The sequence below is a fragment of the Alexandromys fortis genome, unplaced genomic scaffold (genome assembly GCF_014885135.2).
Source record: "Alexandromys fortis isolate MF-2015 unplaced genomic scaffold, M_Fortis_MF-2015_v1.1 scaffold_54, whole genome shotgun sequence".
Lineage (NCBI taxonomy): Eukaryota > Metazoa > Chordata > Mammalia > Rodentia > Cricetidae > Alexandromys > Alexandromys fortis.
This window is the reverse complement of record NW_026067958.1, coordinates 2,320,231-2,344,384: the sequence shown is the minus strand read 5'-3', so window position 1 is coordinate 2,344,384 and position 24,154 is coordinate 2,320,231. Positions and strand designations below refer to the sequence as shown.

The 24,154-nt window shown below is 34.4% G+C and overlaps 1 protein-coding gene across 2 annotated transcripts in view; it reads left to right on the top strand.

Moving 5' to 3' along the window:
• Dnajc1 (DnaJ heat shock protein family (Hsp40) member C1) overlaps positions 1-24,154 on the top strand; it is a 189,502-nt gene that overhangs the window by 80,204 nt on the left and 85,144 nt on the right. For both annotated transcript variants that reach the window (XM_050152685.1, XM_050152683.1), the window contains 4 exons: positions 4,743-4,908; positions 5,729-5,826; positions 6,794-6,887; positions 18,736-18,826. In XM_050152685.1, coding sequence (XP_050008642.1) covers positions 4,743-4,908; positions 5,729-5,826; positions 6,794-6,887; positions 18,736-18,826 — 449 coding nt within the window. The remainder of the gene's footprint in view (positions 1-4,742; positions 4,909-5,728; positions 5,827-6,793; positions 6,888-18,735; positions 18,827-24,154) is intronic.

The window sequence follows — 24,154 nt, the reverse complement described above, 5'->3', positions numbered from 1 at the left end:
GTGTTTAGACTTAGGAGAAAGGAGTGTGCAGATCTTTTCAGTAAGACTCCTAATTCCTCAAAAAGGAAAGACTAGTCAGCTGCCTCTAAAAGACCTTCTCATTTCACTCTCACAAAGTCAACTTTGCCGACACAATTGTTTATCATAAATATTCATTGAGCAAGTATTTTCAGATTATAACCTAGGCATGAACAGTTTGGAAAGTTATAGAAGTGTTTGCTGTGTTATCCTTCGGAGATGATTCTGTGCGTGATAGAGAATAAAGAAAGATCTTTAGTGTAACACACACACGTATTTGCTGTTTATTCTCCAGATATGTAATATAATTATGTTTTCATTGAAATTAGATACATTGTTTGAATTTGGTAGGAAATGAAATAGAAATGCAACAAATACGTTAACAAATGAAACAGCTTTTTTTCTTCAAAAAAAGACAAATTTTATTTTCTTTCATAATGGTTTCATTTAGGTATAAATTTCTCATCATGAAAATAGCCTTCTGTAAGTGTAAAATCCAATGATGTGTAGAAACTGTACCGAGTTGGGCATACTCTCTCTATAACCCACTCTTTAAATATTTTTCTCCTCAAAAAATGTGCAGCCACAGTTGTTCAGTGAATTTATCAGCTTGTATCTTCTGTTCATTTCATAGTGACAGAATATGCAATGTATACTGTCTTTAAATTGTATTCATATTTACTACATTCTAATTCTTTAGTCTTGTTTATTACTGAATACTATTCATTGTGTGAATAATTTTGTTTATCTGCTCACCATTTGATGCACTCATTATGACTTTTAACATTTTGTGTTGAAGATGCTATGAACGTTGTCATAAAAGTCCTTGTACCAACATGAGTTTCATTTTTTAGATAGATTACTAGAAGAACATCTGAAAACTTTAACTTCTCTGTTAGTCAAAGGCATAAATTACAGCATGAAGTGAATAGATTTTCTGGCACAGAATTTCTCCCTGAACTCCATAGGAAATCTCCTCATTTGAAGAATCTGCAGCTTATGAGCTAACACAAATGTCTACACAAGTTCCCAAAGCTTTTATCCAAAGTTCTGAAAACTACTTATTACCTGTACCCTTCTCTCTCTCTCTCTCTCTCTCTCTCTCTCCCTCCCTCCCTCCCTTCCTCCCTCCCTCCCCTCTCTCTCACTTTCTCTCTGTCTCTCTCTTTCTTTTTTCTTTTCCTCCCTCCCTTCGTCTCTCCCTCCCTCCCTCCTTTTTTCCTTTCTTCCTTTCCTTTTTCCTTTCTCTTTTCTCTTCCTTCATTTATTTATTTATTTATTTTTTATTTTTTATTTTTTTTTTTAGACAGGGTCTCCCTAAATTGCTCTGGTTATACTGGAACTTGCTATATAGACCAAGCTGGCCTTGAACTCACAGAGATTTGGCTGCCTCTGGAGTGCAGTGATTAAAGGCCTGTGCCTCCAGACCTGGGAAACTAGGATTTCTGTTAATCCAATTATGCAACTTAAATTTTCCTTTATTTTATTACTATGTTAGTAAAACTTAAAACAGTTTTTTAATTTACCAAAGAAAAAATGTCTCATGTACAAATGCAGCTTAAAATGTGGCATTAACTTTGAATCTGCTAAAACTTACATAAATGCATTACAAAGCTACTGTTAATTTCATTACAGATATGTTCAAATCTGAGAATAAGAAATCTAATTTGATTTTCCCTAAATTAAAACTGTAAGGCACATAAACATTATGTAAAATGCCATGTACCACAATAGATTTGCCAAATACACACACACACAAGATTAGTTAAGATACTAAATTAGTTAATTTAATATTATTTTTTGTTTATAATCTCTATACAACTGAGTTTTGCCGGAAAGTTTAAAATCTGATTTAAAATGGAAATTATGTTATTTTTAAGCTAAAAAAAAAATCACATACTGTATATTAGGAAATTCAATTTTGACAAGTGCTAGAATTATTTATTCATGTTTTACTATTCAGATTTTCATTTTGATTTTGTTTCTATTTTATGATTTTGTTTCTGTCTTAAATATTTTTTGCTGGTAGTTTAAGATTATTTTAAATTTGTTTTTCTGTAATTCTAGCGGGTAAGTGTGTGATGAATTGCGATTCTAGTATATAACTTACTAATAATTTTGCAACTGTTATTTTATGTTTATCATGTGTGTTTAAGGAAATCAAATGAAGCAAATGTGCATTAGGCCCTATGTTGTATATGTGGAACTGATCAATTAGTGCTTTAAATTTCAAGAAGATGCCATGTCAGCTTTTATTTGTGTGTGTGTTAGTGATTCTTTATGGTAAAGATTTGCTTCTGTCTAAATTGTAATATGTTTATTTATTTATTTGTGAATTCTTAATCTGGTTTAAATGCAGACTTAAGAATAGTTTGTATCCATCTCAATTACAGAGCATTTAGACATTATGTGTTTAAATATGGAAAAACATAATAAAGTGTTGTAAATTTTGTGTTGTCAACACATTTTTTGCCTTAAGTAACTTATGGGTGTCTGTGTATATTTTAAGAAGTATATTGTCTTTTCAGTGTCCCATCAGGAAGGTAGTAATTTATCTCTTAACAACATATATTCTAAAAAGTGAACTATAATAGAAGCTATCTTCCTTTCAAATGGCCAGTTGTGTGAGCCGTAATGTTCATTAAAGTAAAATCAATAGAGCATTGACTGTACGCTTAATCCTTGGGTGCTGTTTTTCAGAGTGCCAGGCATAGCTGAGTAAATACCTGCTGCTTCGTCTTTGGATTTGATTGTGCACTAAATACAACTCACATATGTGATAGGAAAAAGTTAGCTTTTCCCAGTGATGGTGATGAAATGTGTGATAGAAGAGTCTTAGCTGTGAGCGCAGCTGGATTTTCTTCCCTTACAGTTTAGGCCCAAAGCAGATTTAATATTTGTATTAATTTCTCAAATACTTTTTACCTATAACCATATCTTTTAGAAGGTATGGCTATCATGCCTTTAGTTGAGATATTTCTTAAAATAATGATTTTCTTCATTCACCTTTATTTCTCCTCAAGAAATCTGATATAAGACAGAATTCAGAATCAGTGTGGGGCCTAATGGTTTCTGGACTTCATTTGAGTTTTAGGATCTTATGATGTACTAACTGAAACCCTTTTACCTGTGTCTAAATTAATTGATCTGGAAAAGATCGGTTTAAACATGAAATTCTGAAGACAGAATACATTTTCTAGGACACCAGAATGCTATACCATGAAGCTGATGTTGAAGGAATGGTACACATGCTGGAAAGGAGAATATTTCTCACCAAATTCTGCCTGGCCCTGTCCACAGGCCATATTGTGATTTGACTTTGTAAATGTCTTTTTCTTTTACTACTTAGATATTCTGATCTAGTAGTATTAATAATTAAAGTTGATCTAAAAGTCAGGTTTTAAAAGATTGACTAATAAATTACATTTTGTATTAATAACCAATGTTTTTCTGCTGAAAAAAAGTTTTCTATAATAAACCCTCTGCTTTATATTTTTAGCATATCTCCAAGGTATCAATTTAATAACTATCAAAGTAGCTACTGCAGTTGTTGCATTTAAATTGATTTACATGTCAAGACTGGCAGTTTAGCAGCTGCGCTATTATTCCTAGATCGGTCAATTTACTTGAGAAAAACCTACTACTGAGCTCCACTGACCTGCTGACAATATAGGTCCTATTTCTATTCCTGTAATTAGGCCTGCAACTAACTCAGAATATTTTTAATTAAAATATTTTGGTCAATGTGTTGCACCAAATTAGGCCTTTCAGTGGAGGTTTAATTCTAGAAATAGTGTGATTAGAATATTTAATGGGTTGTGTTCAATTAAGATTAACAGGTTGTGTGTATTGAGCATACAGTGTATGTGATCATTTTGAGTTTCACAATCATAAATGTTACTCCTTATTTTAATCTTAAAAATATTTGCTCAATAACTGACAAATTTAAATTCAGTTGAATTTTTATTTCTCTTTTAGCCTGGTGGTAATAAGAATGATTATTTAAGTCTATAAGGAAAGCTGTTATGTATTAATGTTCTTCCCTTTCAGCAAAAGCCACAAATGAGGAAATTGCTACTTAAGGGTTTACAAATAAGCAGTTTTATTGTGAACTCTGACTTACATTTGCTATTTTCATGTTCTTCTCTAATTTGAGATCTTTTTGTTCTTAAAGGAACATGAGCTCTGCAAAATCATAGGCACTCATTTTATTTATGTCATTAAGAAGCTTTAATAAAATAATGTGTGTGGATATTCATCATTCAACTACAGTTATCATGAGGGTAGAAATAAAAGTGTTGAGTAAAAAAATGTATACTAAGATTGATTCAGTTAATGTATAATTCATTCAAATAATATGTAATTCAAATAGCTCTGGTTTTATTTTACTTTATTTCCTCTGTGAGAACCTAACTTTTAATACTGATTCTGTGGTAGAGAATTTTCTACAGGAAGACATGCATGTCACCTTAGTAGCCATAATAACTGGGTGCTGTAAATCATGCGATCTGCTCTCCAGTGTATTAATGCTGTTTGTTACTGAAGCCATATAACTATGCTTTGGATTTACTAGGTACTGTGATGCTGGAGCACTATAGTTGTTCCTCTCAGAAAGAATTTTTTTCTTTTTAAATATAGGAGCAAATGAAGTTTTTCTTTAGCTTTGCTTTGGTTTTGCTTTATTTTAAACTCTTCATAAAAAACTATTATATTTGCTACTGCAGGTACGATGATATTCTGATCAATGGACTTCCAGATTGGCGACAGCCAGTATTCTACTACAGACGAGTAAGAAAAATGAGCAATGCTGAGCTGGCATTACTCTTGTTCATTATTCTCACAGTGGGGCATTATGCTGTGGTTTGGTCAATCTACCTGGAGAAACAACTGGTGAGTATTGGTGATAAATCAAATAGCCTAGCCTCTCATTTTATATAGAAATCTAGGCATTTATTTCTCAAGTCATGGAAGTTTCTTTTTTTCTACATGTTCTCTGTATTCTAATAGTTGTACTGTCACTAGTTACTGCTTGATTTACTTTTATGCCAAGGAAAATTAATATTGTATATATGAAAAACACATGAATATTTTTAAATCTTTTTATAAAAAGTATATTGCATTTGAGTTTATAATAAAACTTTGTAAAGTAGAATCATATTCTTCTAATTATCACCTAAGTAGAATTTTTTAATGTAATTGAGAAGTTTTTGTCACAGACTTCTAGTGTAATTCGTTTACTTTAAAATCATAAAATAAAATTTAAAGTGGATATATTATAACTTCAGTGATCAGTTTGTTAAAGAATTTATTACACTTCCTCAATTTAATGTGCACTATATTTTATTACACTATGGGCTTTTATATGCTATAAATAAACATTTATGAATTATCTTTTATTTACTCATTATTTTAAAAGTAACACTGTTAAAGGTATTGAATAATAAAGTGTATGTTGAATGTTTTCTCTTCCTAGAAAACTTTGGTTGCTATGGGGATGCACATGACTAATAGTGCTAAATTTCATGTGTCTGTAAGGCCAGATACCATGGCAACAGTTATTGTGAAAGACTGATGATTTTACTTGATCATGTTGGACTCTACATATATTTGCATAAATGTTCTAGTGTTTTTTTCTTTACTAAAGAACTTGATAGCGTGTGAGGTACACATTTTACAGACTATCAAGTGCTGTCGTTCGTTTAATGGTTAGGATGAGCTGCTGGGTAGAAAGAAGAGAGAAAAGAAGAAGAAGACAGGAAGCAAGAGTATGGATGCAGCGAAACTTGGTGCTTCTGAAAAGAATGAAAGGTAGGAATGCACAAAATAATATGTAATTTAATGTTGTTCTACTTCATGTGTATATCCGCTTCAGATATGTGTCATATCTGTCTTAGGTATAAACATGAATATACCATAATTTACAAGACAAATTTTAAGACAAATTCTTATAAGTTTTCTTTTCTTATAAAGTGTTCACATACATCTAAATAGTATTAACTAACCTCTCAAAATCTTGTAGTTTGAGATTTTTCTACTGAACTCTAGAAACAATGCTGCTAGAAAAATCTTTCTCTGTTCAGAGTTGACGGTAAATAGAAAGTGATATGCCAACCACTCAAAAAGATACCACATCTCTTTCCTCGGTTCATAACAGAAATGTTTATATAAGACTTTAAACAAGTTCACACAGCAAGAGAGGAATTGGATCAGTGTAGGATGGAGATGAGAGAGATTTCTGCTTATCTTCCACCAGTGAGTAATGCTTGGGCAGACTACAGATGTCATTAGTTTTTATGCCGTGGTTGGTGTATACTGCCATATTGGTAGCTACTGTCAGTACTTGGGAGCACTTTGGCAATAACTAGTCTCTTAAAACTTGAGGAATTATAAGGTTTAAGAATTCATTTTGTGGATGGGCTAAATGGAGGAGGAATTTGGGGTTATTTTGTGTTTTTTAATCGAGAATTTCACACATTCATATAATGTGTTTTGAGCGGATCTCCCCCTAACCGCTCCCCTCCAATTAGTTTTTTTTTTATTTTTATAACTTGATTAGAAATTTTTCCCCAAAATTTTATAGTTTGGATTCTTATACATTTATATATATCATGTTTGCAACTGCTGCCTTTCATAATAGGATAGGTCAGATTAAGTGATGCTTTATTTTTTAAATTAAATTGACATTCACAAAAGATTTCATAATTGCTTAAAATATTTTGCTTCTCAATTTTGTCTGTTTTTCTTATTTGTTACTTGGATTTCTCTCCTCTTTTAGATTGCTAGTAAAACCACAATGGCATGATTTGCTTCCATGCAAACTGGGAATTTGGTTTTGCCTTACACTAAAAGCATTGCCTCATCTAATTCAGGTAAAATGTGCTTCTTTCATAGAATGTTAGAGGCTTTCATGTTTATTATTCATGAAATAATTTATGACTATGTCTGCTATTTGAATATATACATATATATTTATATATAATATTGAATGATTATATATGTTCATAAGTTAACCCTAACATACAATTGTTCTAAGATTATTTAGGCACCTTTCCCTATAATTATCTCTTATTTTGCATTTTGAAGTTCAAGGCACTAGAAAAAGAAAACTGATAAACTATCTTTATGACAGACATAAAAGCAATAAGAGTTTAATCTGTTGTTATCCTTAAAGGCATAACTAACAAAAAGGAACAAGATTTAGTGAACTCATCTATTTTAAAGGAAAACCTCACATAAACATTCACACAAAAGTACATATTACTTTCCATTTTATTTGCAGCTTCAAGGAGAGTGGGAACATTTTGTTTTCTACCAGTAATCAGTATTTTTGTTTCAGGTTAACCCTGATCAAACTAGGAGAATATATGTGGATATTTCACCTTTTTCTTTATATTTAGCATACCAATCATATATTATGAAATTATTCCTTTGCTAATTTTAGTTATTATACACAGCTTGAAATTTTCTAATAGGTAGCCATAATATTTAAAAACAAAAGAATACTTTGAGTATTAAATTTTGAAGTTTGGTAATAGAGTTTGGGGTTAAGATTGTAATTTTGGAGGAGAAATGTTTTCTTTAATAATGAAGTGATTATAAGACAGAGCCTACTCTGCCTACTGTACTACCTATAACAGGACTGTTTTTTTTTAATCATTTACAGAAATTAGTTGTTCTGTATTTTATTTTATTTTATTTTAGTGATTTTTTTTTTTTTTGGTCCAAAAGGAAAAATAAAACAAAAGTTCCTGGTATGCCTTTTTTCTTTCTTTCTTTCTTTCTTTCTTTCTTTCTTTCTTTCTTTCTTTCTTTCTTTTTTTGTTGTTCTTTAAGATAGGGTTTCTCTGTGTAACATTCCTGGCTGTCCTGGAACTTGTTTTATAGAGCAGGCTGGCCTTGAACTCACTGAGATCCACCTGACTCTGCCTCCCGAGTGCTGGGATTAAAGGCCACCACCACTCAGCTCTACTATGCTTTTTTCAATCCTTTGAGAAATTGTTTAGTAGTTTTTCCATGAGCATAATTCGTGCTACTAGTCATTGATTATAGAATTTTTAGTTTTGTTTATATTTGATAAACATTTTTATTTATTTAACCTGTTAATTGGGGAAGGTGTTCAGATGTTTTTATACTATATCAGTAACAATTAATAAGAGAGGAAAACTGTATCAAACTATGTTTATGAGAACATGTGATAGAAAAATGTCTTCAGGGAAAATATTTGACTTAAAAAAATCTAATTTTTATTTTAATAAGTTTCGAATCTTTGCAGAAGGCAATTTACAGTATTGATTCTTTGGGAATTTCACATCATGCACCCCAGTCCCACTCATTTCTATGTCTACCCTCAACCTTGTAGCTTCCCCTCAAAAAGAAGAGAAACAGAAAAGAACAAAACAAGCCACTTCACCGTTCTTTCCCACCTCTCCATCGCGTGTTCATTTATAGTCATGGCCTTGGGAGCTGCGGTGTGTTACAGACTGGACCCTTTGGCCCAGACAGCTTTCCTTGCAGATGCTCATTGCAGGGGTTGTGGGTCTGGTTCTTGACTTCTGGCTCCTGCTACACCATCATTACTGGATCCTCACCGAAACTCCTCCCAGATATCTTGGTGTTGCCCCAAGTCATGGAGATCCTGGGACTGTGGATCTCCGCAGAACTGACCCCTTCACGCACTCCAGCAGGTCATAGATGGGGTAGATGTTAGTGTGGGTCAGCTCAAAACCCAAGATGTGGGCCTTGAGTCTAGGCCTCCACCGGAATAACCCTCCTCAGGCAAGGGTCGGGGATATCACCACGGCCTCAGGCGACAGCATAGGCCACCCATATCTGCCTGTTCCTTACCTCTGTCGTGTCTTCAGTCCCGCTTCTCTCCACAGTGCATGAACCATTCTGCTTCTCTCCCATTTTCTACTGCATACCTGTTCATCACAGTGGTACCTGCCCTCCTGGGCCGCTTAGCGCCAAGCAGGCAGTCGCCTTATTGTAAAGTTTTACAAACAACTTTCTGTCTCCCTAGAAAAGTAGATCTCATAAAAGTTGAGTAAGCCTGCTCCATTCCTGAATTCAGGTAAAGGTGAAGGGAGAGAACCAACTTCCACATAGTTGTCCTGTGACCTCCAACATGGGCTGTGGCCCAAATATGTATAACATGCACACACATGAAAACATGAGCTTATGAAAGACAACAATCAGTAAAGCAGTGCTGAGTAGTTGCTTTTAGAATTAGGTCATGGTCCGCCTTTTTGTTTTCCTTCTGTTGTGACCTTTATATTAATTCATCATCCGTAAAATTAAATGGTGTTGAATACATATGCATGTGCGTATCAGTGACACTGGGATACCTCTATGAAAGGTTCTTAAATAAGAACTTGTGAAATTCAGAAGTAGCCACTTTAACTTGAAGAAGCATAGATGATAATTGGTACAGTAGTCAGAAAAAATCCTACTTACATATAAAAATTTTATAAAGTACATAAAAATTAAGATATATATGACATATCTCAATATATGTTTATGATATATATGCCATGTATATCTAAATTCTTAGGCATGTCCTTTATGCTTATTTACTACTCAGTAAATAGAGTTGTTATTTAACATTTACATAGGAATTGGCTCATCAATGGTCATTGCCCTATTCCTTGTATAAACCAAACCTATGATCATGCTTTCTTTGATGGTAGGTTTTCATCTTGATTTCTTTAAAGAGCCAAAAAGTAGACCCTTGTGAAGGAATGTAAGTGTATAATCCTTATAGATGTTTATGATTTCCCTGTAGTCTTTCACATTTAGATGCAGCTTCTCTCATTGAATTTCACAAAGTATTGCGCTTGTTTTTTATAGAAACCATGCTGGTAGCCTACTCATATTATCCTTCTTACACAGTATTTTTAATCATGTACTTTATTGCCAGTGTTGACTGACAGGAATCTAAGTGCTTATAAAGCCCCTTACGAGAACACAGTAAGTTAGTTAAGTAGTTGTCATTTGGGAGAACTTTACTTCTGTTGAGAAACTCTTGAATTTCCTGAAAAGTTCATTAAAAATGAGCTGCAAAATATATGGAAATGGAAGATTTTGAGGCTTCTAGTCAATGAGCTTCACACACACAGAATCTGAACCCACATACTGTCATAGCAATGCGTCTTCCAACTTCATTATTTCATCTTTTACATACTAATTCCTTTACTACAATTCTTATGTTTCTGAAATTTTCCAGCAGAATTGGGAACAGTGACATTTTGCTCAGCTTTTACTCTTAAGTTCTCTTTATTGTTTAGCATTAGATTCCTAAGGTGACTTTTTATTGCCTTCTTAATTTGTCTAAATTCTTTTCTGTCTCTTACCCCCCAAAATCCAAATGAGAAAAATTACATAAAAATTTGATATGTAAATCTCTTTTTGGTCATTTGTTGAAAAATAAATCAGCCAATTCAACAGAAATATAGTAAACACATATAAAAGTAAGGCATGACAGGGGGTGCTGGAAATGAATATGTGTTGTAGACTTACCAGCCAGTTAGAGCACATGACTGCAGATACCAGATCAAACGTTTATTTAATCTTCAAATATGTAGTATCCTGTGATACCCGAAGTTGTTTAAAGGCATATTGTATGTATTTTAGAATGACAAGGAAAACTCAAGTGGGACACTTGAACTGAGTCATGGAAGATGAATGGACCATTGTAAGTGGCCACTTTGTACTAGGTGTCTTTTGAGTGGTTTCTGCTGCTATGGAGAGACACCATGACCATGGCAGCTCTTAAAAAGGAAAACATTTAAGGGGGGTGACTTACATTTTTACAAGTTTAGTGCATTATCATCATGGTGTGACATGGTAGCATGCAGGCATAGTGCTGGAGAAGGAGCTGAGAGTACTACATCTTGACCTGCAGGCAACAGGAAATGAACTGGGACATTGGGCGTGGCTCAAGCATATATAAGAACCCAAAGCCCACCCCCACAGTAACACACTTCCTCCAACAATGCCATATCTACTCCAAAAAAGCCACACCTCCTAATAGTGCCACTTCCCATGAACCTATGGGGACCAATTAAATTAAAAGTACCACAAATGGTATCCAAAGACAGTTTCATAGATATAGCACTTCCCACAAAGCTATATTGTAATAAAGCTGAGAAAAAGATTCAACCACTTTTTTAAAAAGAGGATATCATATTGCCATCAAAGACTATATTCCAAATCTCTAGATTTAGACATATATATTTAGCAAGTTAATTGTTTTAAGAGTCACTAGTCTTTTATTTATTTATTTATTTGGTTGTTTGTTTGAAGATTGATTAATAAAAGTTCAGAGACAGACACTGGGGTTCAACCTGAACACCAGGAAAGCAAAGGAGCCAGCCACTAAATTTTACCTCGACCTCAGTCTGAAAATAGCAATCCTGCCTCCAGGAGACCTCAGAATGAGACTGTGACTGAGAGCTGTCTCCTCCCATTTTATAATACTCTCTAGTTCTGGAATTAAGGGCATGCACCACTATTCCCTGTTTTCTGTGACAAGCTAGTATGGCTACTAGGATTAAAGGTGTGTGTCATTGCTGCATGGTCTGTAAAGCTGGCCAGTGTGATTATTTTACTTTTCTGATCTTCAGGCAAGCTTTATTTATTAAAATACAAATGAAATGCCACTACATTTATTTATTTTTACATACCAATCCCACCCCCCTCTCCTCCTTCTGCTCCTCCCCGCTCCCCCACACCCAATCCCCATCTGCTCCTCAAAAAGGTTAAGGCCTCCTCTGGGAAGTCAACTAAGTCTGCCCCATTACTTTGTTGAGGCAGGACCAATAGCAAGTTAATTTTTAACAGATAAATCTTATATGACAAGACTAAAAAGATTGTTTTAAAAGGGTAAAGTTAAATAAGAAGAATTAAAATACATGACTCTATGAGCAAAGCTGGAGGACTTGGCAGAGTGTTTAGATAAGTAAAAATCTCAGTAAAATGATCAGCAAAGGACATGGAATATGAATTAGAAGAAACTTGAAAGATATCAAAAGACTTTCATGCTTTGATGCTGTAATTTAACTGTAACATTAAACATATAGCCCATCACCTTTCACACCTTTCTAGTCTGTTTCTTTTTCTCATGACAATTTTGAACAGAGTACATGTTAATAGTCTAAGCTGGGCTTTTATGATCATTGTAGTCAACATAGAACATCCACAAAAATATTTTAAAGTTCATAATGTTCTTCAGGAGATTACACATGCACACATGCTCATGCACACACACACACACACATACACACATGTGTATGTATGGTTCTATGCCTTGAAACCATGGCCTAATTAAGCAAACTAAGCACACATTTTACTACTGAGGTATACCCCTGACCTGGGATGGTTTTTAGTTAATCATGTAATATATTTGAGAAAGTAGCAGAAGTTGATAATATATAATCAGTGTTATCTATTTTTTATTTTAATTTTATAACCAGGTTTATTTTACCTTACCATGTGTGTTGGAGTTGGAAATATTTGGGTCCATAATAATTTAATTGTTAGGACCCTCTATTACAAGAAGTGCTATATATCTACAGTTGGTTATCTTATGCCCACGTTTTATTGATAATTTGATTTTCTGTGAATTCATCATTTTAGCAGCTTACTACCTGATATGTAATATTTCTTAGTAATATATGAAATTTATTTAGATGTGCGTTCCCTAATGTTGCAATTTTTCACAGTAAGTTCTAGTCCCGTCCAGTGTAAACACGATTGAATGCTAAATTCTCATAGGAAGGCTCCAGTGTGCACAGCCTTTACCCATATCATGACTCCTGGGCTGCATAAAAGCAACAGCTGAGTAGAGATGGGAATCATCACTGTATTATTCTATCTTCTTTTAAAATTATCTAAAAATGTAGAATCTGTTGGTGCTTTACCTGCTTGTGAAATTTCCTGTGTGTGAAAGCAGCCTCACTTCTCAGTAGCTTCTTGCTGGAGCTGGCACTGTATAAAACCTGGGGGCCACCCTCCCTTCACACCAGGGCCTTTCATTTCTAGTTCTCTGCTTCTGCTTACTGAGACTCTGGTCAGAATCCAAACAAATGAAGCATTTACTGCTAATTGGAGCAGGGCTCATAGCCCCTTAAAATTTGTTAGAAACTTGGTGCCCTTCTACTCAGAGCTAAAAATGGATTTTCCAAGGTATGTGACCACTTATTTTATAACTCCAAAATATATTTTGAAAACTTCTGGTAAACCATTTGCTATTGGAGTTACATAAGCAAATGAAAGCTAGTTTGAAGTTTCTAAGACTGACACTCCACTGCTAGATAAAGATACAGGAAAACCTGAGAAACCTCATTTCTACCTTCTGTAAGTATGTGGGGGAGGTGCATAATAAGATGCAGATTCTTGAAGATACAGACTACAACACAGATTTTTCTAGTTTTACTGCTTGATGTAAAAGCATAAATAGCCATAAAAATGTTAATTAGGGAGAATATTAAAGATGGATAGTCTCACTGATGCCATATTTTAGAGTTGAAAAGTACTCATGACTCAGAATGGTGAAATTTGCCCAAAGGCTACAACTAGTTCACATTATAAATGGAAGTTGAAACATCAAAATAAATATTAGCATATAAGAAATAGAAAAGAGGGCTGGTCAGTGGTGGCACATGCCTTTAATTCTAGTACTCAGGAGGCAGAAGCAGGTGGATCTCTGTGAGTTCAAGGCCAGCATGGTCTACAGAGTGAGTTCCAGGACACCTAGGACTATACAGAGAAACTATGTTTCAAGAAAAGAAAGGAAGGAATAAAGGAAAGAAAGGAAGGAAGGAGGAAGAGAAAGAAGAAAAAAGGAAGGAAAGAAAAATAGAAAATGTCAGCTTCTAGTAAGTATAGTATGCATCTAATCTTAATTTCTCTGAGTATTTAGATTGTTCTTCATTGTTCTAAAGGTGAAGAGTAATTCTTGTGTTGGGATAGGTTAAAGAGATGACTCCTGTACTGTCTAACCCCCAAATGCAAAAGCACCTTTAGGTCTTGCAGCGCTATAAATATAACCATCATCTCAGAGGATGCTGTAGTTTCTAGCTGTTTGCAGAACATTCACCTCTTCCCCAAAGTACAACTGTGAAGTCTTTCTACTCTTCATTATAATCTTATTACACATTGTTTGTAAATCTAAGAACGTATCATTAGGTGAAGGAAACAATAAAATGTAATAGAACCTAGACTTTGTAGGCAGGTTTTCAGACTGTGCTTATTTTCCTGTTGGAAGGTTATTTGTAAGCTGCAGTCAAGAGATTGGTGCTGCCAAACAATCAGAAATACATGGGACATCCTTCATCTTTTTTCCACCTACCTCTCTCCAGGACTTTTCCATATGTCTCATTTCCACATCTTCCCACTACTTTAGGCCAGTGTCCATCTTTTCTAAAATATCAGATTGCTTTTTATTTTGAGGTATTTAGGGAAAAGTAAAAGTAAACTAAACCATAACCAATTCCAATATTGGAATACCAATAAAGATTGATGTATGGGCTTTTTCTATACTACAATCTACCTACCTCAGAGTATTACATCTTACTATATTTTTCTCTTCATAATAAAACCTCTGTCAGGATAACTATAAGTTCCCATTAAATGTTCTCTGTACAGCTCACTAGCACCATTGTATTGTAGGTTTGAGCATCCTCATCCAAAAATCTAAAATCCAAGATGCCCCCAAATCTAAAACTTTTTGGGTGCTGACCTGATGACATAATTCAGATGATTCAGTGTGCACTGACTTTGTCTCATGCATATTAGGAATAATCTGTAAAATTACCTTCTTGTTGTGTATAAAGTATGTGTGAGACATAAAAAAATTTTCTGCTTAGATTTGGGTCCTATTATATATGTACACATAGTCCAAAACTGGACAAATTGTGTGAATATGCAGTAGTCATTGGAAAAACAAGAACTCTGAAATGCTTCTGGTCTCAAACACTCTTCTATAGAAGAGATATTCAACTTATTGTCACACTAGACTGATAGATTTTGGTAAGGCACAGATCACCCTAAAATTCTGATGGATTGGCAATTATTTTGTAGATTAAACACTTGTCTATTGGCTGTTAGGAAATGGGGCATTGTTCAGGTCTCATGCCACTTAGGCTCAGAACAATGATGCCTTCAGTATCATCTAGCTCTTACCTGAAACCTCTTGAGTCTAGCTTGTGCTTCCTTGTTGTTCACCCAGGCAAGTATAAAGAGCCAGAGATTTCTGTATCTTCTCTATCACCTTTTAGAAAGACATACTTTTACCTACATGCCATCTAAGCAAAGAAAAGAAATACTCCTTTTTTATGAAATCCATATTCTGTAGTCTAAAATTTAATTTAATATAGTTTTTCTACATATTCCTTAAGTGCAACTGTTACCTTGTCATAAGCAATCCTCACATATCTTTAAAATGCATAACACATATTGCAGTGACTTATCAGGTAAATTTAAATACATACACTGGCCCATTGACTTCTTGTTCTGGAGCCCGTGATTCATAATTATGTATAAATACTGGTAACATAAATCCTTTAGATTTGCTACATTCTTAAATGTAAAACAAAACCTTTGTTTATCTGTACAGGTAGATTTTGAACTCTTGGAGAACATTTAAATATGAAGAAAGTTGTTTCTAGAGGAAAAGCTTTTGTTCAGAGTTCTAGCCCTGAGAAATACAAACTCCTTAAGAAGGCAAACTCTGTTTGGAGGATTGATACAGTACTAAGAAGCCCTAACTAGTCAGTTTGAGACAGTAAAGAATTATTTGTTCTTCTATTAATTTATTAATTACATTGTCATGGGCAGTGTACAAAGGGTAGGTGAATAGATTTGGTGTTTATATATACAAAAAATCTGTAACCTCATGTGTTAGCAAACTGTTGTTTATCTTAGACTCATATTCTAAAGGGATTTATGCATTCAAAGGGTTTGAAAAGATACATTTACATTTAACACTACCTCAACCTCCTTTTTCTCTGTAAGTGCTAATTCAAGGTAATAGAATTTTTAGTGAATAAAACAAAAATGTGAGTCTAAGACAAACAGCAAATTTTAAAAGTATAAGTAAGCTAAAGAATAAACACTGGGAACATTTAAGTAAATGCTTAAAGCTTGAACAAATGGAAGGTGAGATTCTTTGCCTTGAACAAGCAGATAGTAAGATAGAGAATGCAGAACAACCTCAAGTTAGCTAAAGTAGGTTTAGGTATTTAATACTTTACAACTCTTGGTATGGTTTAGGCTGGTGGCTATTTCAGAACAGATTGGTTCCTGCCTAGGAACAGGTCTTTACATTGAGTCAAGGAGAGTGCAGACAAGAGAAGGAAGGGAAGCAGGAAGATGCTGGGTTTGACAGGACTCATTTGGTGAGGTATGAAGCATAAAAACTCATCCTTACTTTGTAGTAGAAAGTACAGTGATGCCAAATGATTAAGAAAACATTTTTTAAAAAAAACAGCTAATATATGGAAGACCCAACTGTGCAGGTGGCATCCTAAGTGTCTCTTAAATAGTAAAATGTTATATCTTTATATAGTCCTTTGAATTAGAATCTCTTATTATTCTTGTTTATGAATGAGAAAACTGACCTGTAGAGAAACAGTTTGCTGAATGTCTCCTTGCTGGTAAAATAGAAGAGCTGACTTTTTCAAAAATGATAGGCAGACTCCAAAATCTTCTCTCCTGTGTTGATTTATGCCTGTAACCCAGCACTTTGAGATGCTAAGGTAGGAAGGAGAACCATGAGTTCAAGGCCTTCTGGGTTATCTAGTGAGATCTTGTCTCAAAAATCAAATCTGTCCTCTTAAACACTATATCTCATTGTACAATATACTATGATGATATATTTCAACCTATACTCTTTCACCTCATAAATAACTAATCTGTGCCCTTCTTTTTTTTGCATGGTGCCACATTTCCTACTCCCCTCAAGGAGCCAATGCCTTCCTGGGCTTTTCTTCTTCCCTACTCTTAAAACCTACTCTGTGGAAAGAAGCTAATAAACTCATTCATTCATTCACACCAAGGTATAAATGACTGATATGACTTGTTACAAAGTAATACTCCTTTAGGGTTGAGTCTCTTAGGGGAGCGGGGTGGAAAATGTTAAGGGGCCATAAAACCTTAACCCAGACCTCGAGGAGATGTAGGTATGATTTATGTATATATTGGTATGGAGGATGAGTAGGCTGGACGAATTACCATCTGTACTATTTTGATTACACATTTGTGTATCTGCCTTAGAAGAATGCTTGTACTAGAAATTAAGAACACAAAAGTTGGTCTGAGAGGCTAAAAAGAAATATTTTCACTATGTATTCAAATGTTTTAGGAAGTCTCTGTATAATTTCTCTTAATTCATTATCTGGTGGAAGAGATCATTATAATCCAAAAAAACAGACCCCATGAAATACCTTTGATTTGTTTACAATCATGAATGAAATAGGGTGGGTTATTCGTGTTTCTGCATTTGATGTTCCTTCATTTCATATAGGCATAGTCACAGATAGATCTGTGATTTATCTTCTCTAGGAATCTTACAATATAGTAATATTACCTTAAACTTATCCTTGATACCTACATCTTTCTGTACTCTTCATCACTCAAATCATGCCTTTTCCTTTCCTTTTTTATAAGATTTCACGTGTATTCCAATTTGATTCAGTTCAGTAAACACGGAGTGCCAGATCTTTGTTTTGTCTCAAATGTCCCATCTTGTAGGTGATACTGTATATAACATGATACAGGCATGTGAGTTGTTAAGTACAGAGGCTTGCTCTGCTAGAGAAGGTGAAAGCAATGGTGTTTGAACATGGTTTTCCTAGTATAAAAAGGCATTTGTTAAAATAATGGCAAGGATCAAAATAGTCCAACCTGAGGGTAAAGCAAATACAGAAGTATGGAAACACAATGTGGCCTGGTATTTCTGAAATGTATGAGACTTACATCAAGGAGTGTGGAAAGATCTACTTTGTTGATTTTCATTGTTAGGAATGTCATATGCCTAGAGAATCAACAAGTTTATGTTCATCTCTGTCAGTATGTGACACCTAGCCTTTTATATAAGAACCTTGCTGAGCACTTGGCTATGTGCCACTCATTGAGACTTTAGCCACTGGATGCTTACACCTGAGTGTCTGTGTAGTTTATATCTTCAGTTTTTTTTATGGCAACTGGTACAGTCTTCTTTGAGAATCATAGGGAAAAAAAGTGACAGCTTTTATTCAGAGCTGAATTGCCTCATCCTCTATAGTATTGAAGATCTGGAGCTAAAGTAGTAACACAAAAATTACCGTGTTATTACTTACTGTGACTAACAAAGTACTAGTGCTAGTTTGTCAGAGTAATTCTACAGCAGATGCTTGGTTCAGTCAGTGCACTTTTCTGCTGCCAGTATAATAGTATGGTGTTGGGGAGACAGCAAACAGTGGAAGAGAATTGGAAGGGAAATCCTCCTTTTCATGTATGAAAAGTTTACTTAAAATTACACCCATGCACTTTTTGAACTTAGTTCTCCAGGCAAGAAACATTACAGAGAAGCGTTTGTTCGGTTCCTTCTGTTCATCCTGTCATTAGGAAACAGAAGGAAAGCTTTCATGGAGAATGAGTGTATTGTCCTAAAAGAAAGTTACAGAGAGCATACTGTCAAAATTATTTTTGTATTAATTTACTTGTAACTTCTTTTTTAAGGATGCTGGGCAGTTTTATGCAAAATACAAGGAGACAAAATTGAAGGAAAAAGAAGATGCATTGGCTAGAATTCACATTGAAACACTTCAAAGTGAGTTTTAAATATTGTTTACTTTATTAACAATTTCATATAAAACTAATCAAAATTCAAATTTTCCTTTAAATTTAACATTCGTTGAATTTTCTGTATTCTCAAATGAGGTCACTTGTATTTACTATATTACACATGAAAAATACTGCTATTGAGCCACACAAAATCCAGTATCAGGAGAGGTGAATTAACCTGAGGTCATACAACTCAAGTTGAGACCATTCAAATCTGCAAAAACCAATTATCTTTCAGTACTAAAATTATAACTAATATTTAATGTTATGAATAACCAATATATTAATAATTTTATTATGTTAGGTTAATAACCTATATGTTAATATTGTACTATAGCAGTGGATAAACTTGGGAAAAATCATTTTTTGTTTTAAAAACCTTTGTTTCTTATGTAATATTGTTGTGTAATACAAACCTCCTCAAATAAATTCTAAGACTATTGAAAAGAAGCTGGCATGGGGACTCCTACCTGTTACCCCAGTAGAAAGTTGAGACAGAAGGCATACTCCTTGAAGACCATGAATTACATATTGAGTACCAGGCCAACCAGAGCTCTACAGTAAGATCCTACCTCAAAGAAATAGAAAGAGGACTGCAGAGATGGCTCAGGTTTTGACCACTGGCTTATCTGACAGAGGACCACTGGCAGTTCAGAGTCATCTGTAACACCCATTCCAAGGAGTCTGAATCTGACACCCTGGTCTAGCATCCACGAGTATCATGCACACGAGTGGTACACAGCTATACACACAAGGAAAAGTACCTATATGCATAAAATAATGAAAAAAAGTTTTCAAATTTTAAAAAACAAAACAGAAAATATAAGAATGTTCAATGGAACACAAAAACATTTCTTGACTTTTTTTGTCCATCTTTCCCACATGTCCATGGTTTGCACATGCTGGTTATTTTATTCACAGAAGTTATCACCACTCAGCAGAATTTATTAGTTCTGTTTATATCTAGTTTCTCCCAGTAGATATAACTCTACAAATGCTAGGACTTTATTTTGTTCACTGTTGTGTTTCCAAGACGTAGTTATTTTTAGGGGGAGTTTTTCTGTCACAATTGTTCTTGTGCCTGGGCAGCTTTAGAAAAGGAATGGTTTCTTTTTCACTTTGTGTCTATAATAGTGAGCAGTGTCCTGGCACACAGTAAATGGTGAGTGGCTGAGCAGATGAATGTCTGTAACCCTGTGAATAGTAGTGAATGCCAGCTGAGCATCTCTATACAGTACCCTGTCTCAAGAAGCATGTAATTCAGTTCAGAAACTTCTAACTGCAAAATGATACTTAAAACTTGTTGAAAGGAGGCTGTTTGTTGGTTTTCAGGCTTCTCAGCCCCGAAATAATCATACAGAAACTATATAATTTAAATCACTGCTTGGCCCATTAGCTCTAGCTTCTTATTGGCTAATTCTTACAGATTAATTTAGCCCATCTCCATTCATTTGTGTATCACCATGTGGCAGTGGCTTACCAGGTAAAGTTCCGTCTGGCTCTAGCAGGGCTACATGGCTTCTCTTTTACTCTGCCTCCTTTCTCTCAGCATTCAGCTTAGTTATCCCCACCTAGCTCTGTTTCTCTATAGCTCTTCTATAGTTCCAAAGCAGTTTCTTTATTAACCAATGGAATTCACAACATACAGAGGGGAATCCCACATCAAAAACTGTATAATTATTTAAAGTAGATGCCTGTAAGAAGAATCAAGATGATAGAGGATTGTGTATAAAGGTTGCTAACTATGTGTGTTGGGCAGTAAAAGTAGACAAATGAAACTCTAAATGTAATTTTCATAAAATCGTTACTTTTAAATAAAGTTAGCATTTTTAAACCTTTTAAGTGAGTCAGAAGGTAAGAATCTGTAAGAAAATACAATGTCTTAAAAGTAATCCCAAATTTACCTGTTAAGGCAGTAGACGTTCACTACATTTGATTGCTTTCTTCTTAGCTCATCATTTTCATTTAATTTTTACAACAAATCAACCAGTAAAATGTTAGAGTATATATTGAAATTGTTGAATAATAGCAGATTAAGAATATATACTGCCCTTATGAAAATTAGAGGTATACATGAAATGTTTATCACAATATGAAATCTACATTGGAGGTCTGTAAACATTTTCTAAAATTTGTTTAACTGGATTCTGTTCAGTTAAAATTCCCAGGTTTAAAAATTATGTTTTCTTATTTTGCTACTTAATGAAAAAATTTTGTAAAGAAATACGAAATTTTAAATAGACAAGCATCTGGAATTTCTTACTTCTTTAGTAAAGATATGTAATAAACAACGTTATAAAACTCATAGCAGTCCATCATTAACTAGCCTAGCACTCATATGAGGTTTGTGTTATAAAACCATCTTGGTTTTTCATATCAGTGATTTATTGGAAAAGGTGGGAATATCAGTGTTAAGAACAGTAAAGAGGTATTACACTCACTATTAGCAGAGTCAGAAACTCACATATTTTAAGATATAGTCTAATGGTTACATAAAAGGAATCTTTATGTTTGGTTAGTTGGTTGGTTTGGTTTCTCAAGACAGGGTTTTTCTGTGTAACAGAGCCTTGACGGTCCTGGAACTTGCTTTGTAGACCAGGCTGACCTTAAACTCACAGAGATTCACCTGCCTTTGCTTCCGAGTGCTGGGATTAAAGATGTGTACCACCATACCCAGTTGCAAGGAATCCTTAATTTTGTCAACTTCATTAATCGTTTTCTGCATTGTACTGTTTAGAAAAGAACATACTTCTAAGAAATACCAGCCAAACATGACAAAATAAAATTTAATAAAATAAACCAAAAACTTGCATATCAAAGTTGGATAATGGCAACCCAACAGGAAGAAAAGAGTCCCAAGAGTAGGCACAAGAGTCAGAGGCCCACTCTTTCTCACTGTTAGAAGTCTCATAAAATAGTAAGCTAATAGCTATAATATATACACAGAGAACCTAGTGCAGACCCGTGTGTGCCCTGTGCTTGCTGCTCCAGTCTCCAGGAGCTTGCATGATTCAGAGGGCCTTGTTCTCCTGGTGTCCTCCATCCTCTCTGGCTCTTCAATCTTTTTGCTTCATCTTCCTTGAGATTCCATGAGCTCTGAGGGGAAGGATTTGATGGGGAACTCTCATTTAGATTCTCTCCTCACATTGTCTGGCTGTGTGTTTCTGTTCTCATTTGTTGCCTCTCTGAAAATAGCAGATACCATTAGGAATTATTCTTTTTTGTGTTTGTGGGTTTTTTGTTGTGGTTATTGATTTATGACCAGTTGTGTTTGGTTTTACCCTGTATCTTGGGACTATCTAGTCTCTGGTTCTTGCTTACCCAAGCACTGTCTGGTATGTGTTCCTTCTCATGGCCTTAAATCAAATAAGACAATTGTTGGCTATTCCCACGAGTTTTGTACCACCATTGTCTTAGCATATTTTGCAGGCAGTACAGATTGAAGGTCAAAAGTTTTGTGGCTGGGTTGATATCTATGTTTCTCTTTCAGTAGTCTACAAATCTTGAGATAATTCTTAAATATTTTATTATTTTGAATAGTGTGTAGGTATGTGTATGTGAATGCAGGTGACTAGAGACCAGAGGTGTTGGATTGCCCCTGGGGCCGCAGTTACAGGCATTGTGACCACCACAGGATTCAAACCTAGGGCCTTTAGAAGACTAGTTGCTCTTAACTGCTGAGACATCTCTGTAGCCTTACAGTCAAATTTTAATAAAAACTTGAGTAATATTCACACAAGCAGCATCCAGATACTGTGTTTTTATATTAACTCATAAGTTTTCTTAATACACCTCACAATGCTGCTAAAAAGAAAAATCTTAGATTTTTTTCTCTTGAGTAAAGTATAATTGATGTTATTACCTCCAAAATTCTTGTGCTTGTAGCAGTACTATGTAGGTTTTATTGAATCACAGTTATTGGAGGGATACTGAGAGTACTTAGCAAATAGAAATCTTTGGGCCACTTAGGCATGTTTTCTGGACATTTAGTTTTGAAAATACTTGCCTTTTAATTTATAAAATTTTGCCAAGTGCAAAATGTTGGATGGTGCAAACTCATGAATTATTTTAAAAGCACAGAAGTAAGTAAATATTTACTAAGCTTTTGTTTTGGTTTGAGGAGCCTGAATTTACAAATAGATTTATGTTGTACAGCTTTGCACATTATGTCTATAGTTTTCCCTTAAGACATGTGAACCTACCTTCCTATGTGTGGACTTGTTTTCACTGTGGTGTTGCTTCTCTGTATTGGTGCTCACTGTACCCCTCTCCTTCATCTCAGTCCCTACATGCCTTCATATAGCCATCTGTTTTATAGAATATCCAACCTTATAGAATAATCAGGTATGTGTATGTAAACTTGAATAAATGTAAGAATATGTAGAAGCATGATTTTGCTTTAAAATATGGAACCATGTGCTTTTCTGATTTTTCTTTTGCTACTTAAACTTACTGACATACCCATAAAATTATTAATGTATCTCTGCTTCAGTTTGATTTAGTATTTCTTCATGTAGATAAATACATCAATAATTATGTAGTCGTGTCTCTTACAAGGCATTTACTGTTAACTAGTATCTCTATAAACAGAAAATAGTCTCACACATATACACAAAATCACATACATATGTGTATACGTGCATGCAATTACATTCAAAATTTTTATGCCTAGAAAAGTGCTTATATATTTAATCTTAATAGATCTTCTTAGACTACTATCCCACAAGATTATAACAGAATAATTCACATTTCTAGAAAGATCCTTCCCCTTGCCAGAAGTATATGCTACTAGATTTTTTTTAATTTGTACCCTCATAATGGGTTTTAAATCATACATGGTATTACTTGAATTTTCATTTCTTTAGTTTGAGAGTATTGGCTTTTTACCTATTTTTTAAAAATAATTTTTTTAAAAAAAAAAGATTTATTTAGTATCTCAGTATTCTGTCTGCATGTATGCCTGCAGGTCAGAAGAGGGCACCAGATCTCATCAGATGGTTGTGAGCCACCATGTGGTTGCTGGGAATTGAACTCAGGAGATACAAGGGTCATACCTAAATATAATAAAAGCTATTTACAGCAAACCGACAGCTAACATTAAATTAAACGGAGAAAAACTCAAAGCCATCCCACTAAAATCAGGAACAAGACAAGGATGTCCACTCTCTCCATACCTCTTCAATATAGTGCTTGAAGTTCTAGCAATAGCAATAAGACAACATAAGGGGATCAAAGGGATTCGTATTGGAAAGGAAGAAGTTAAGCTTTCGTTATTTGCAGATGATATGATAGTATACATAAGCGACCCCAAAAA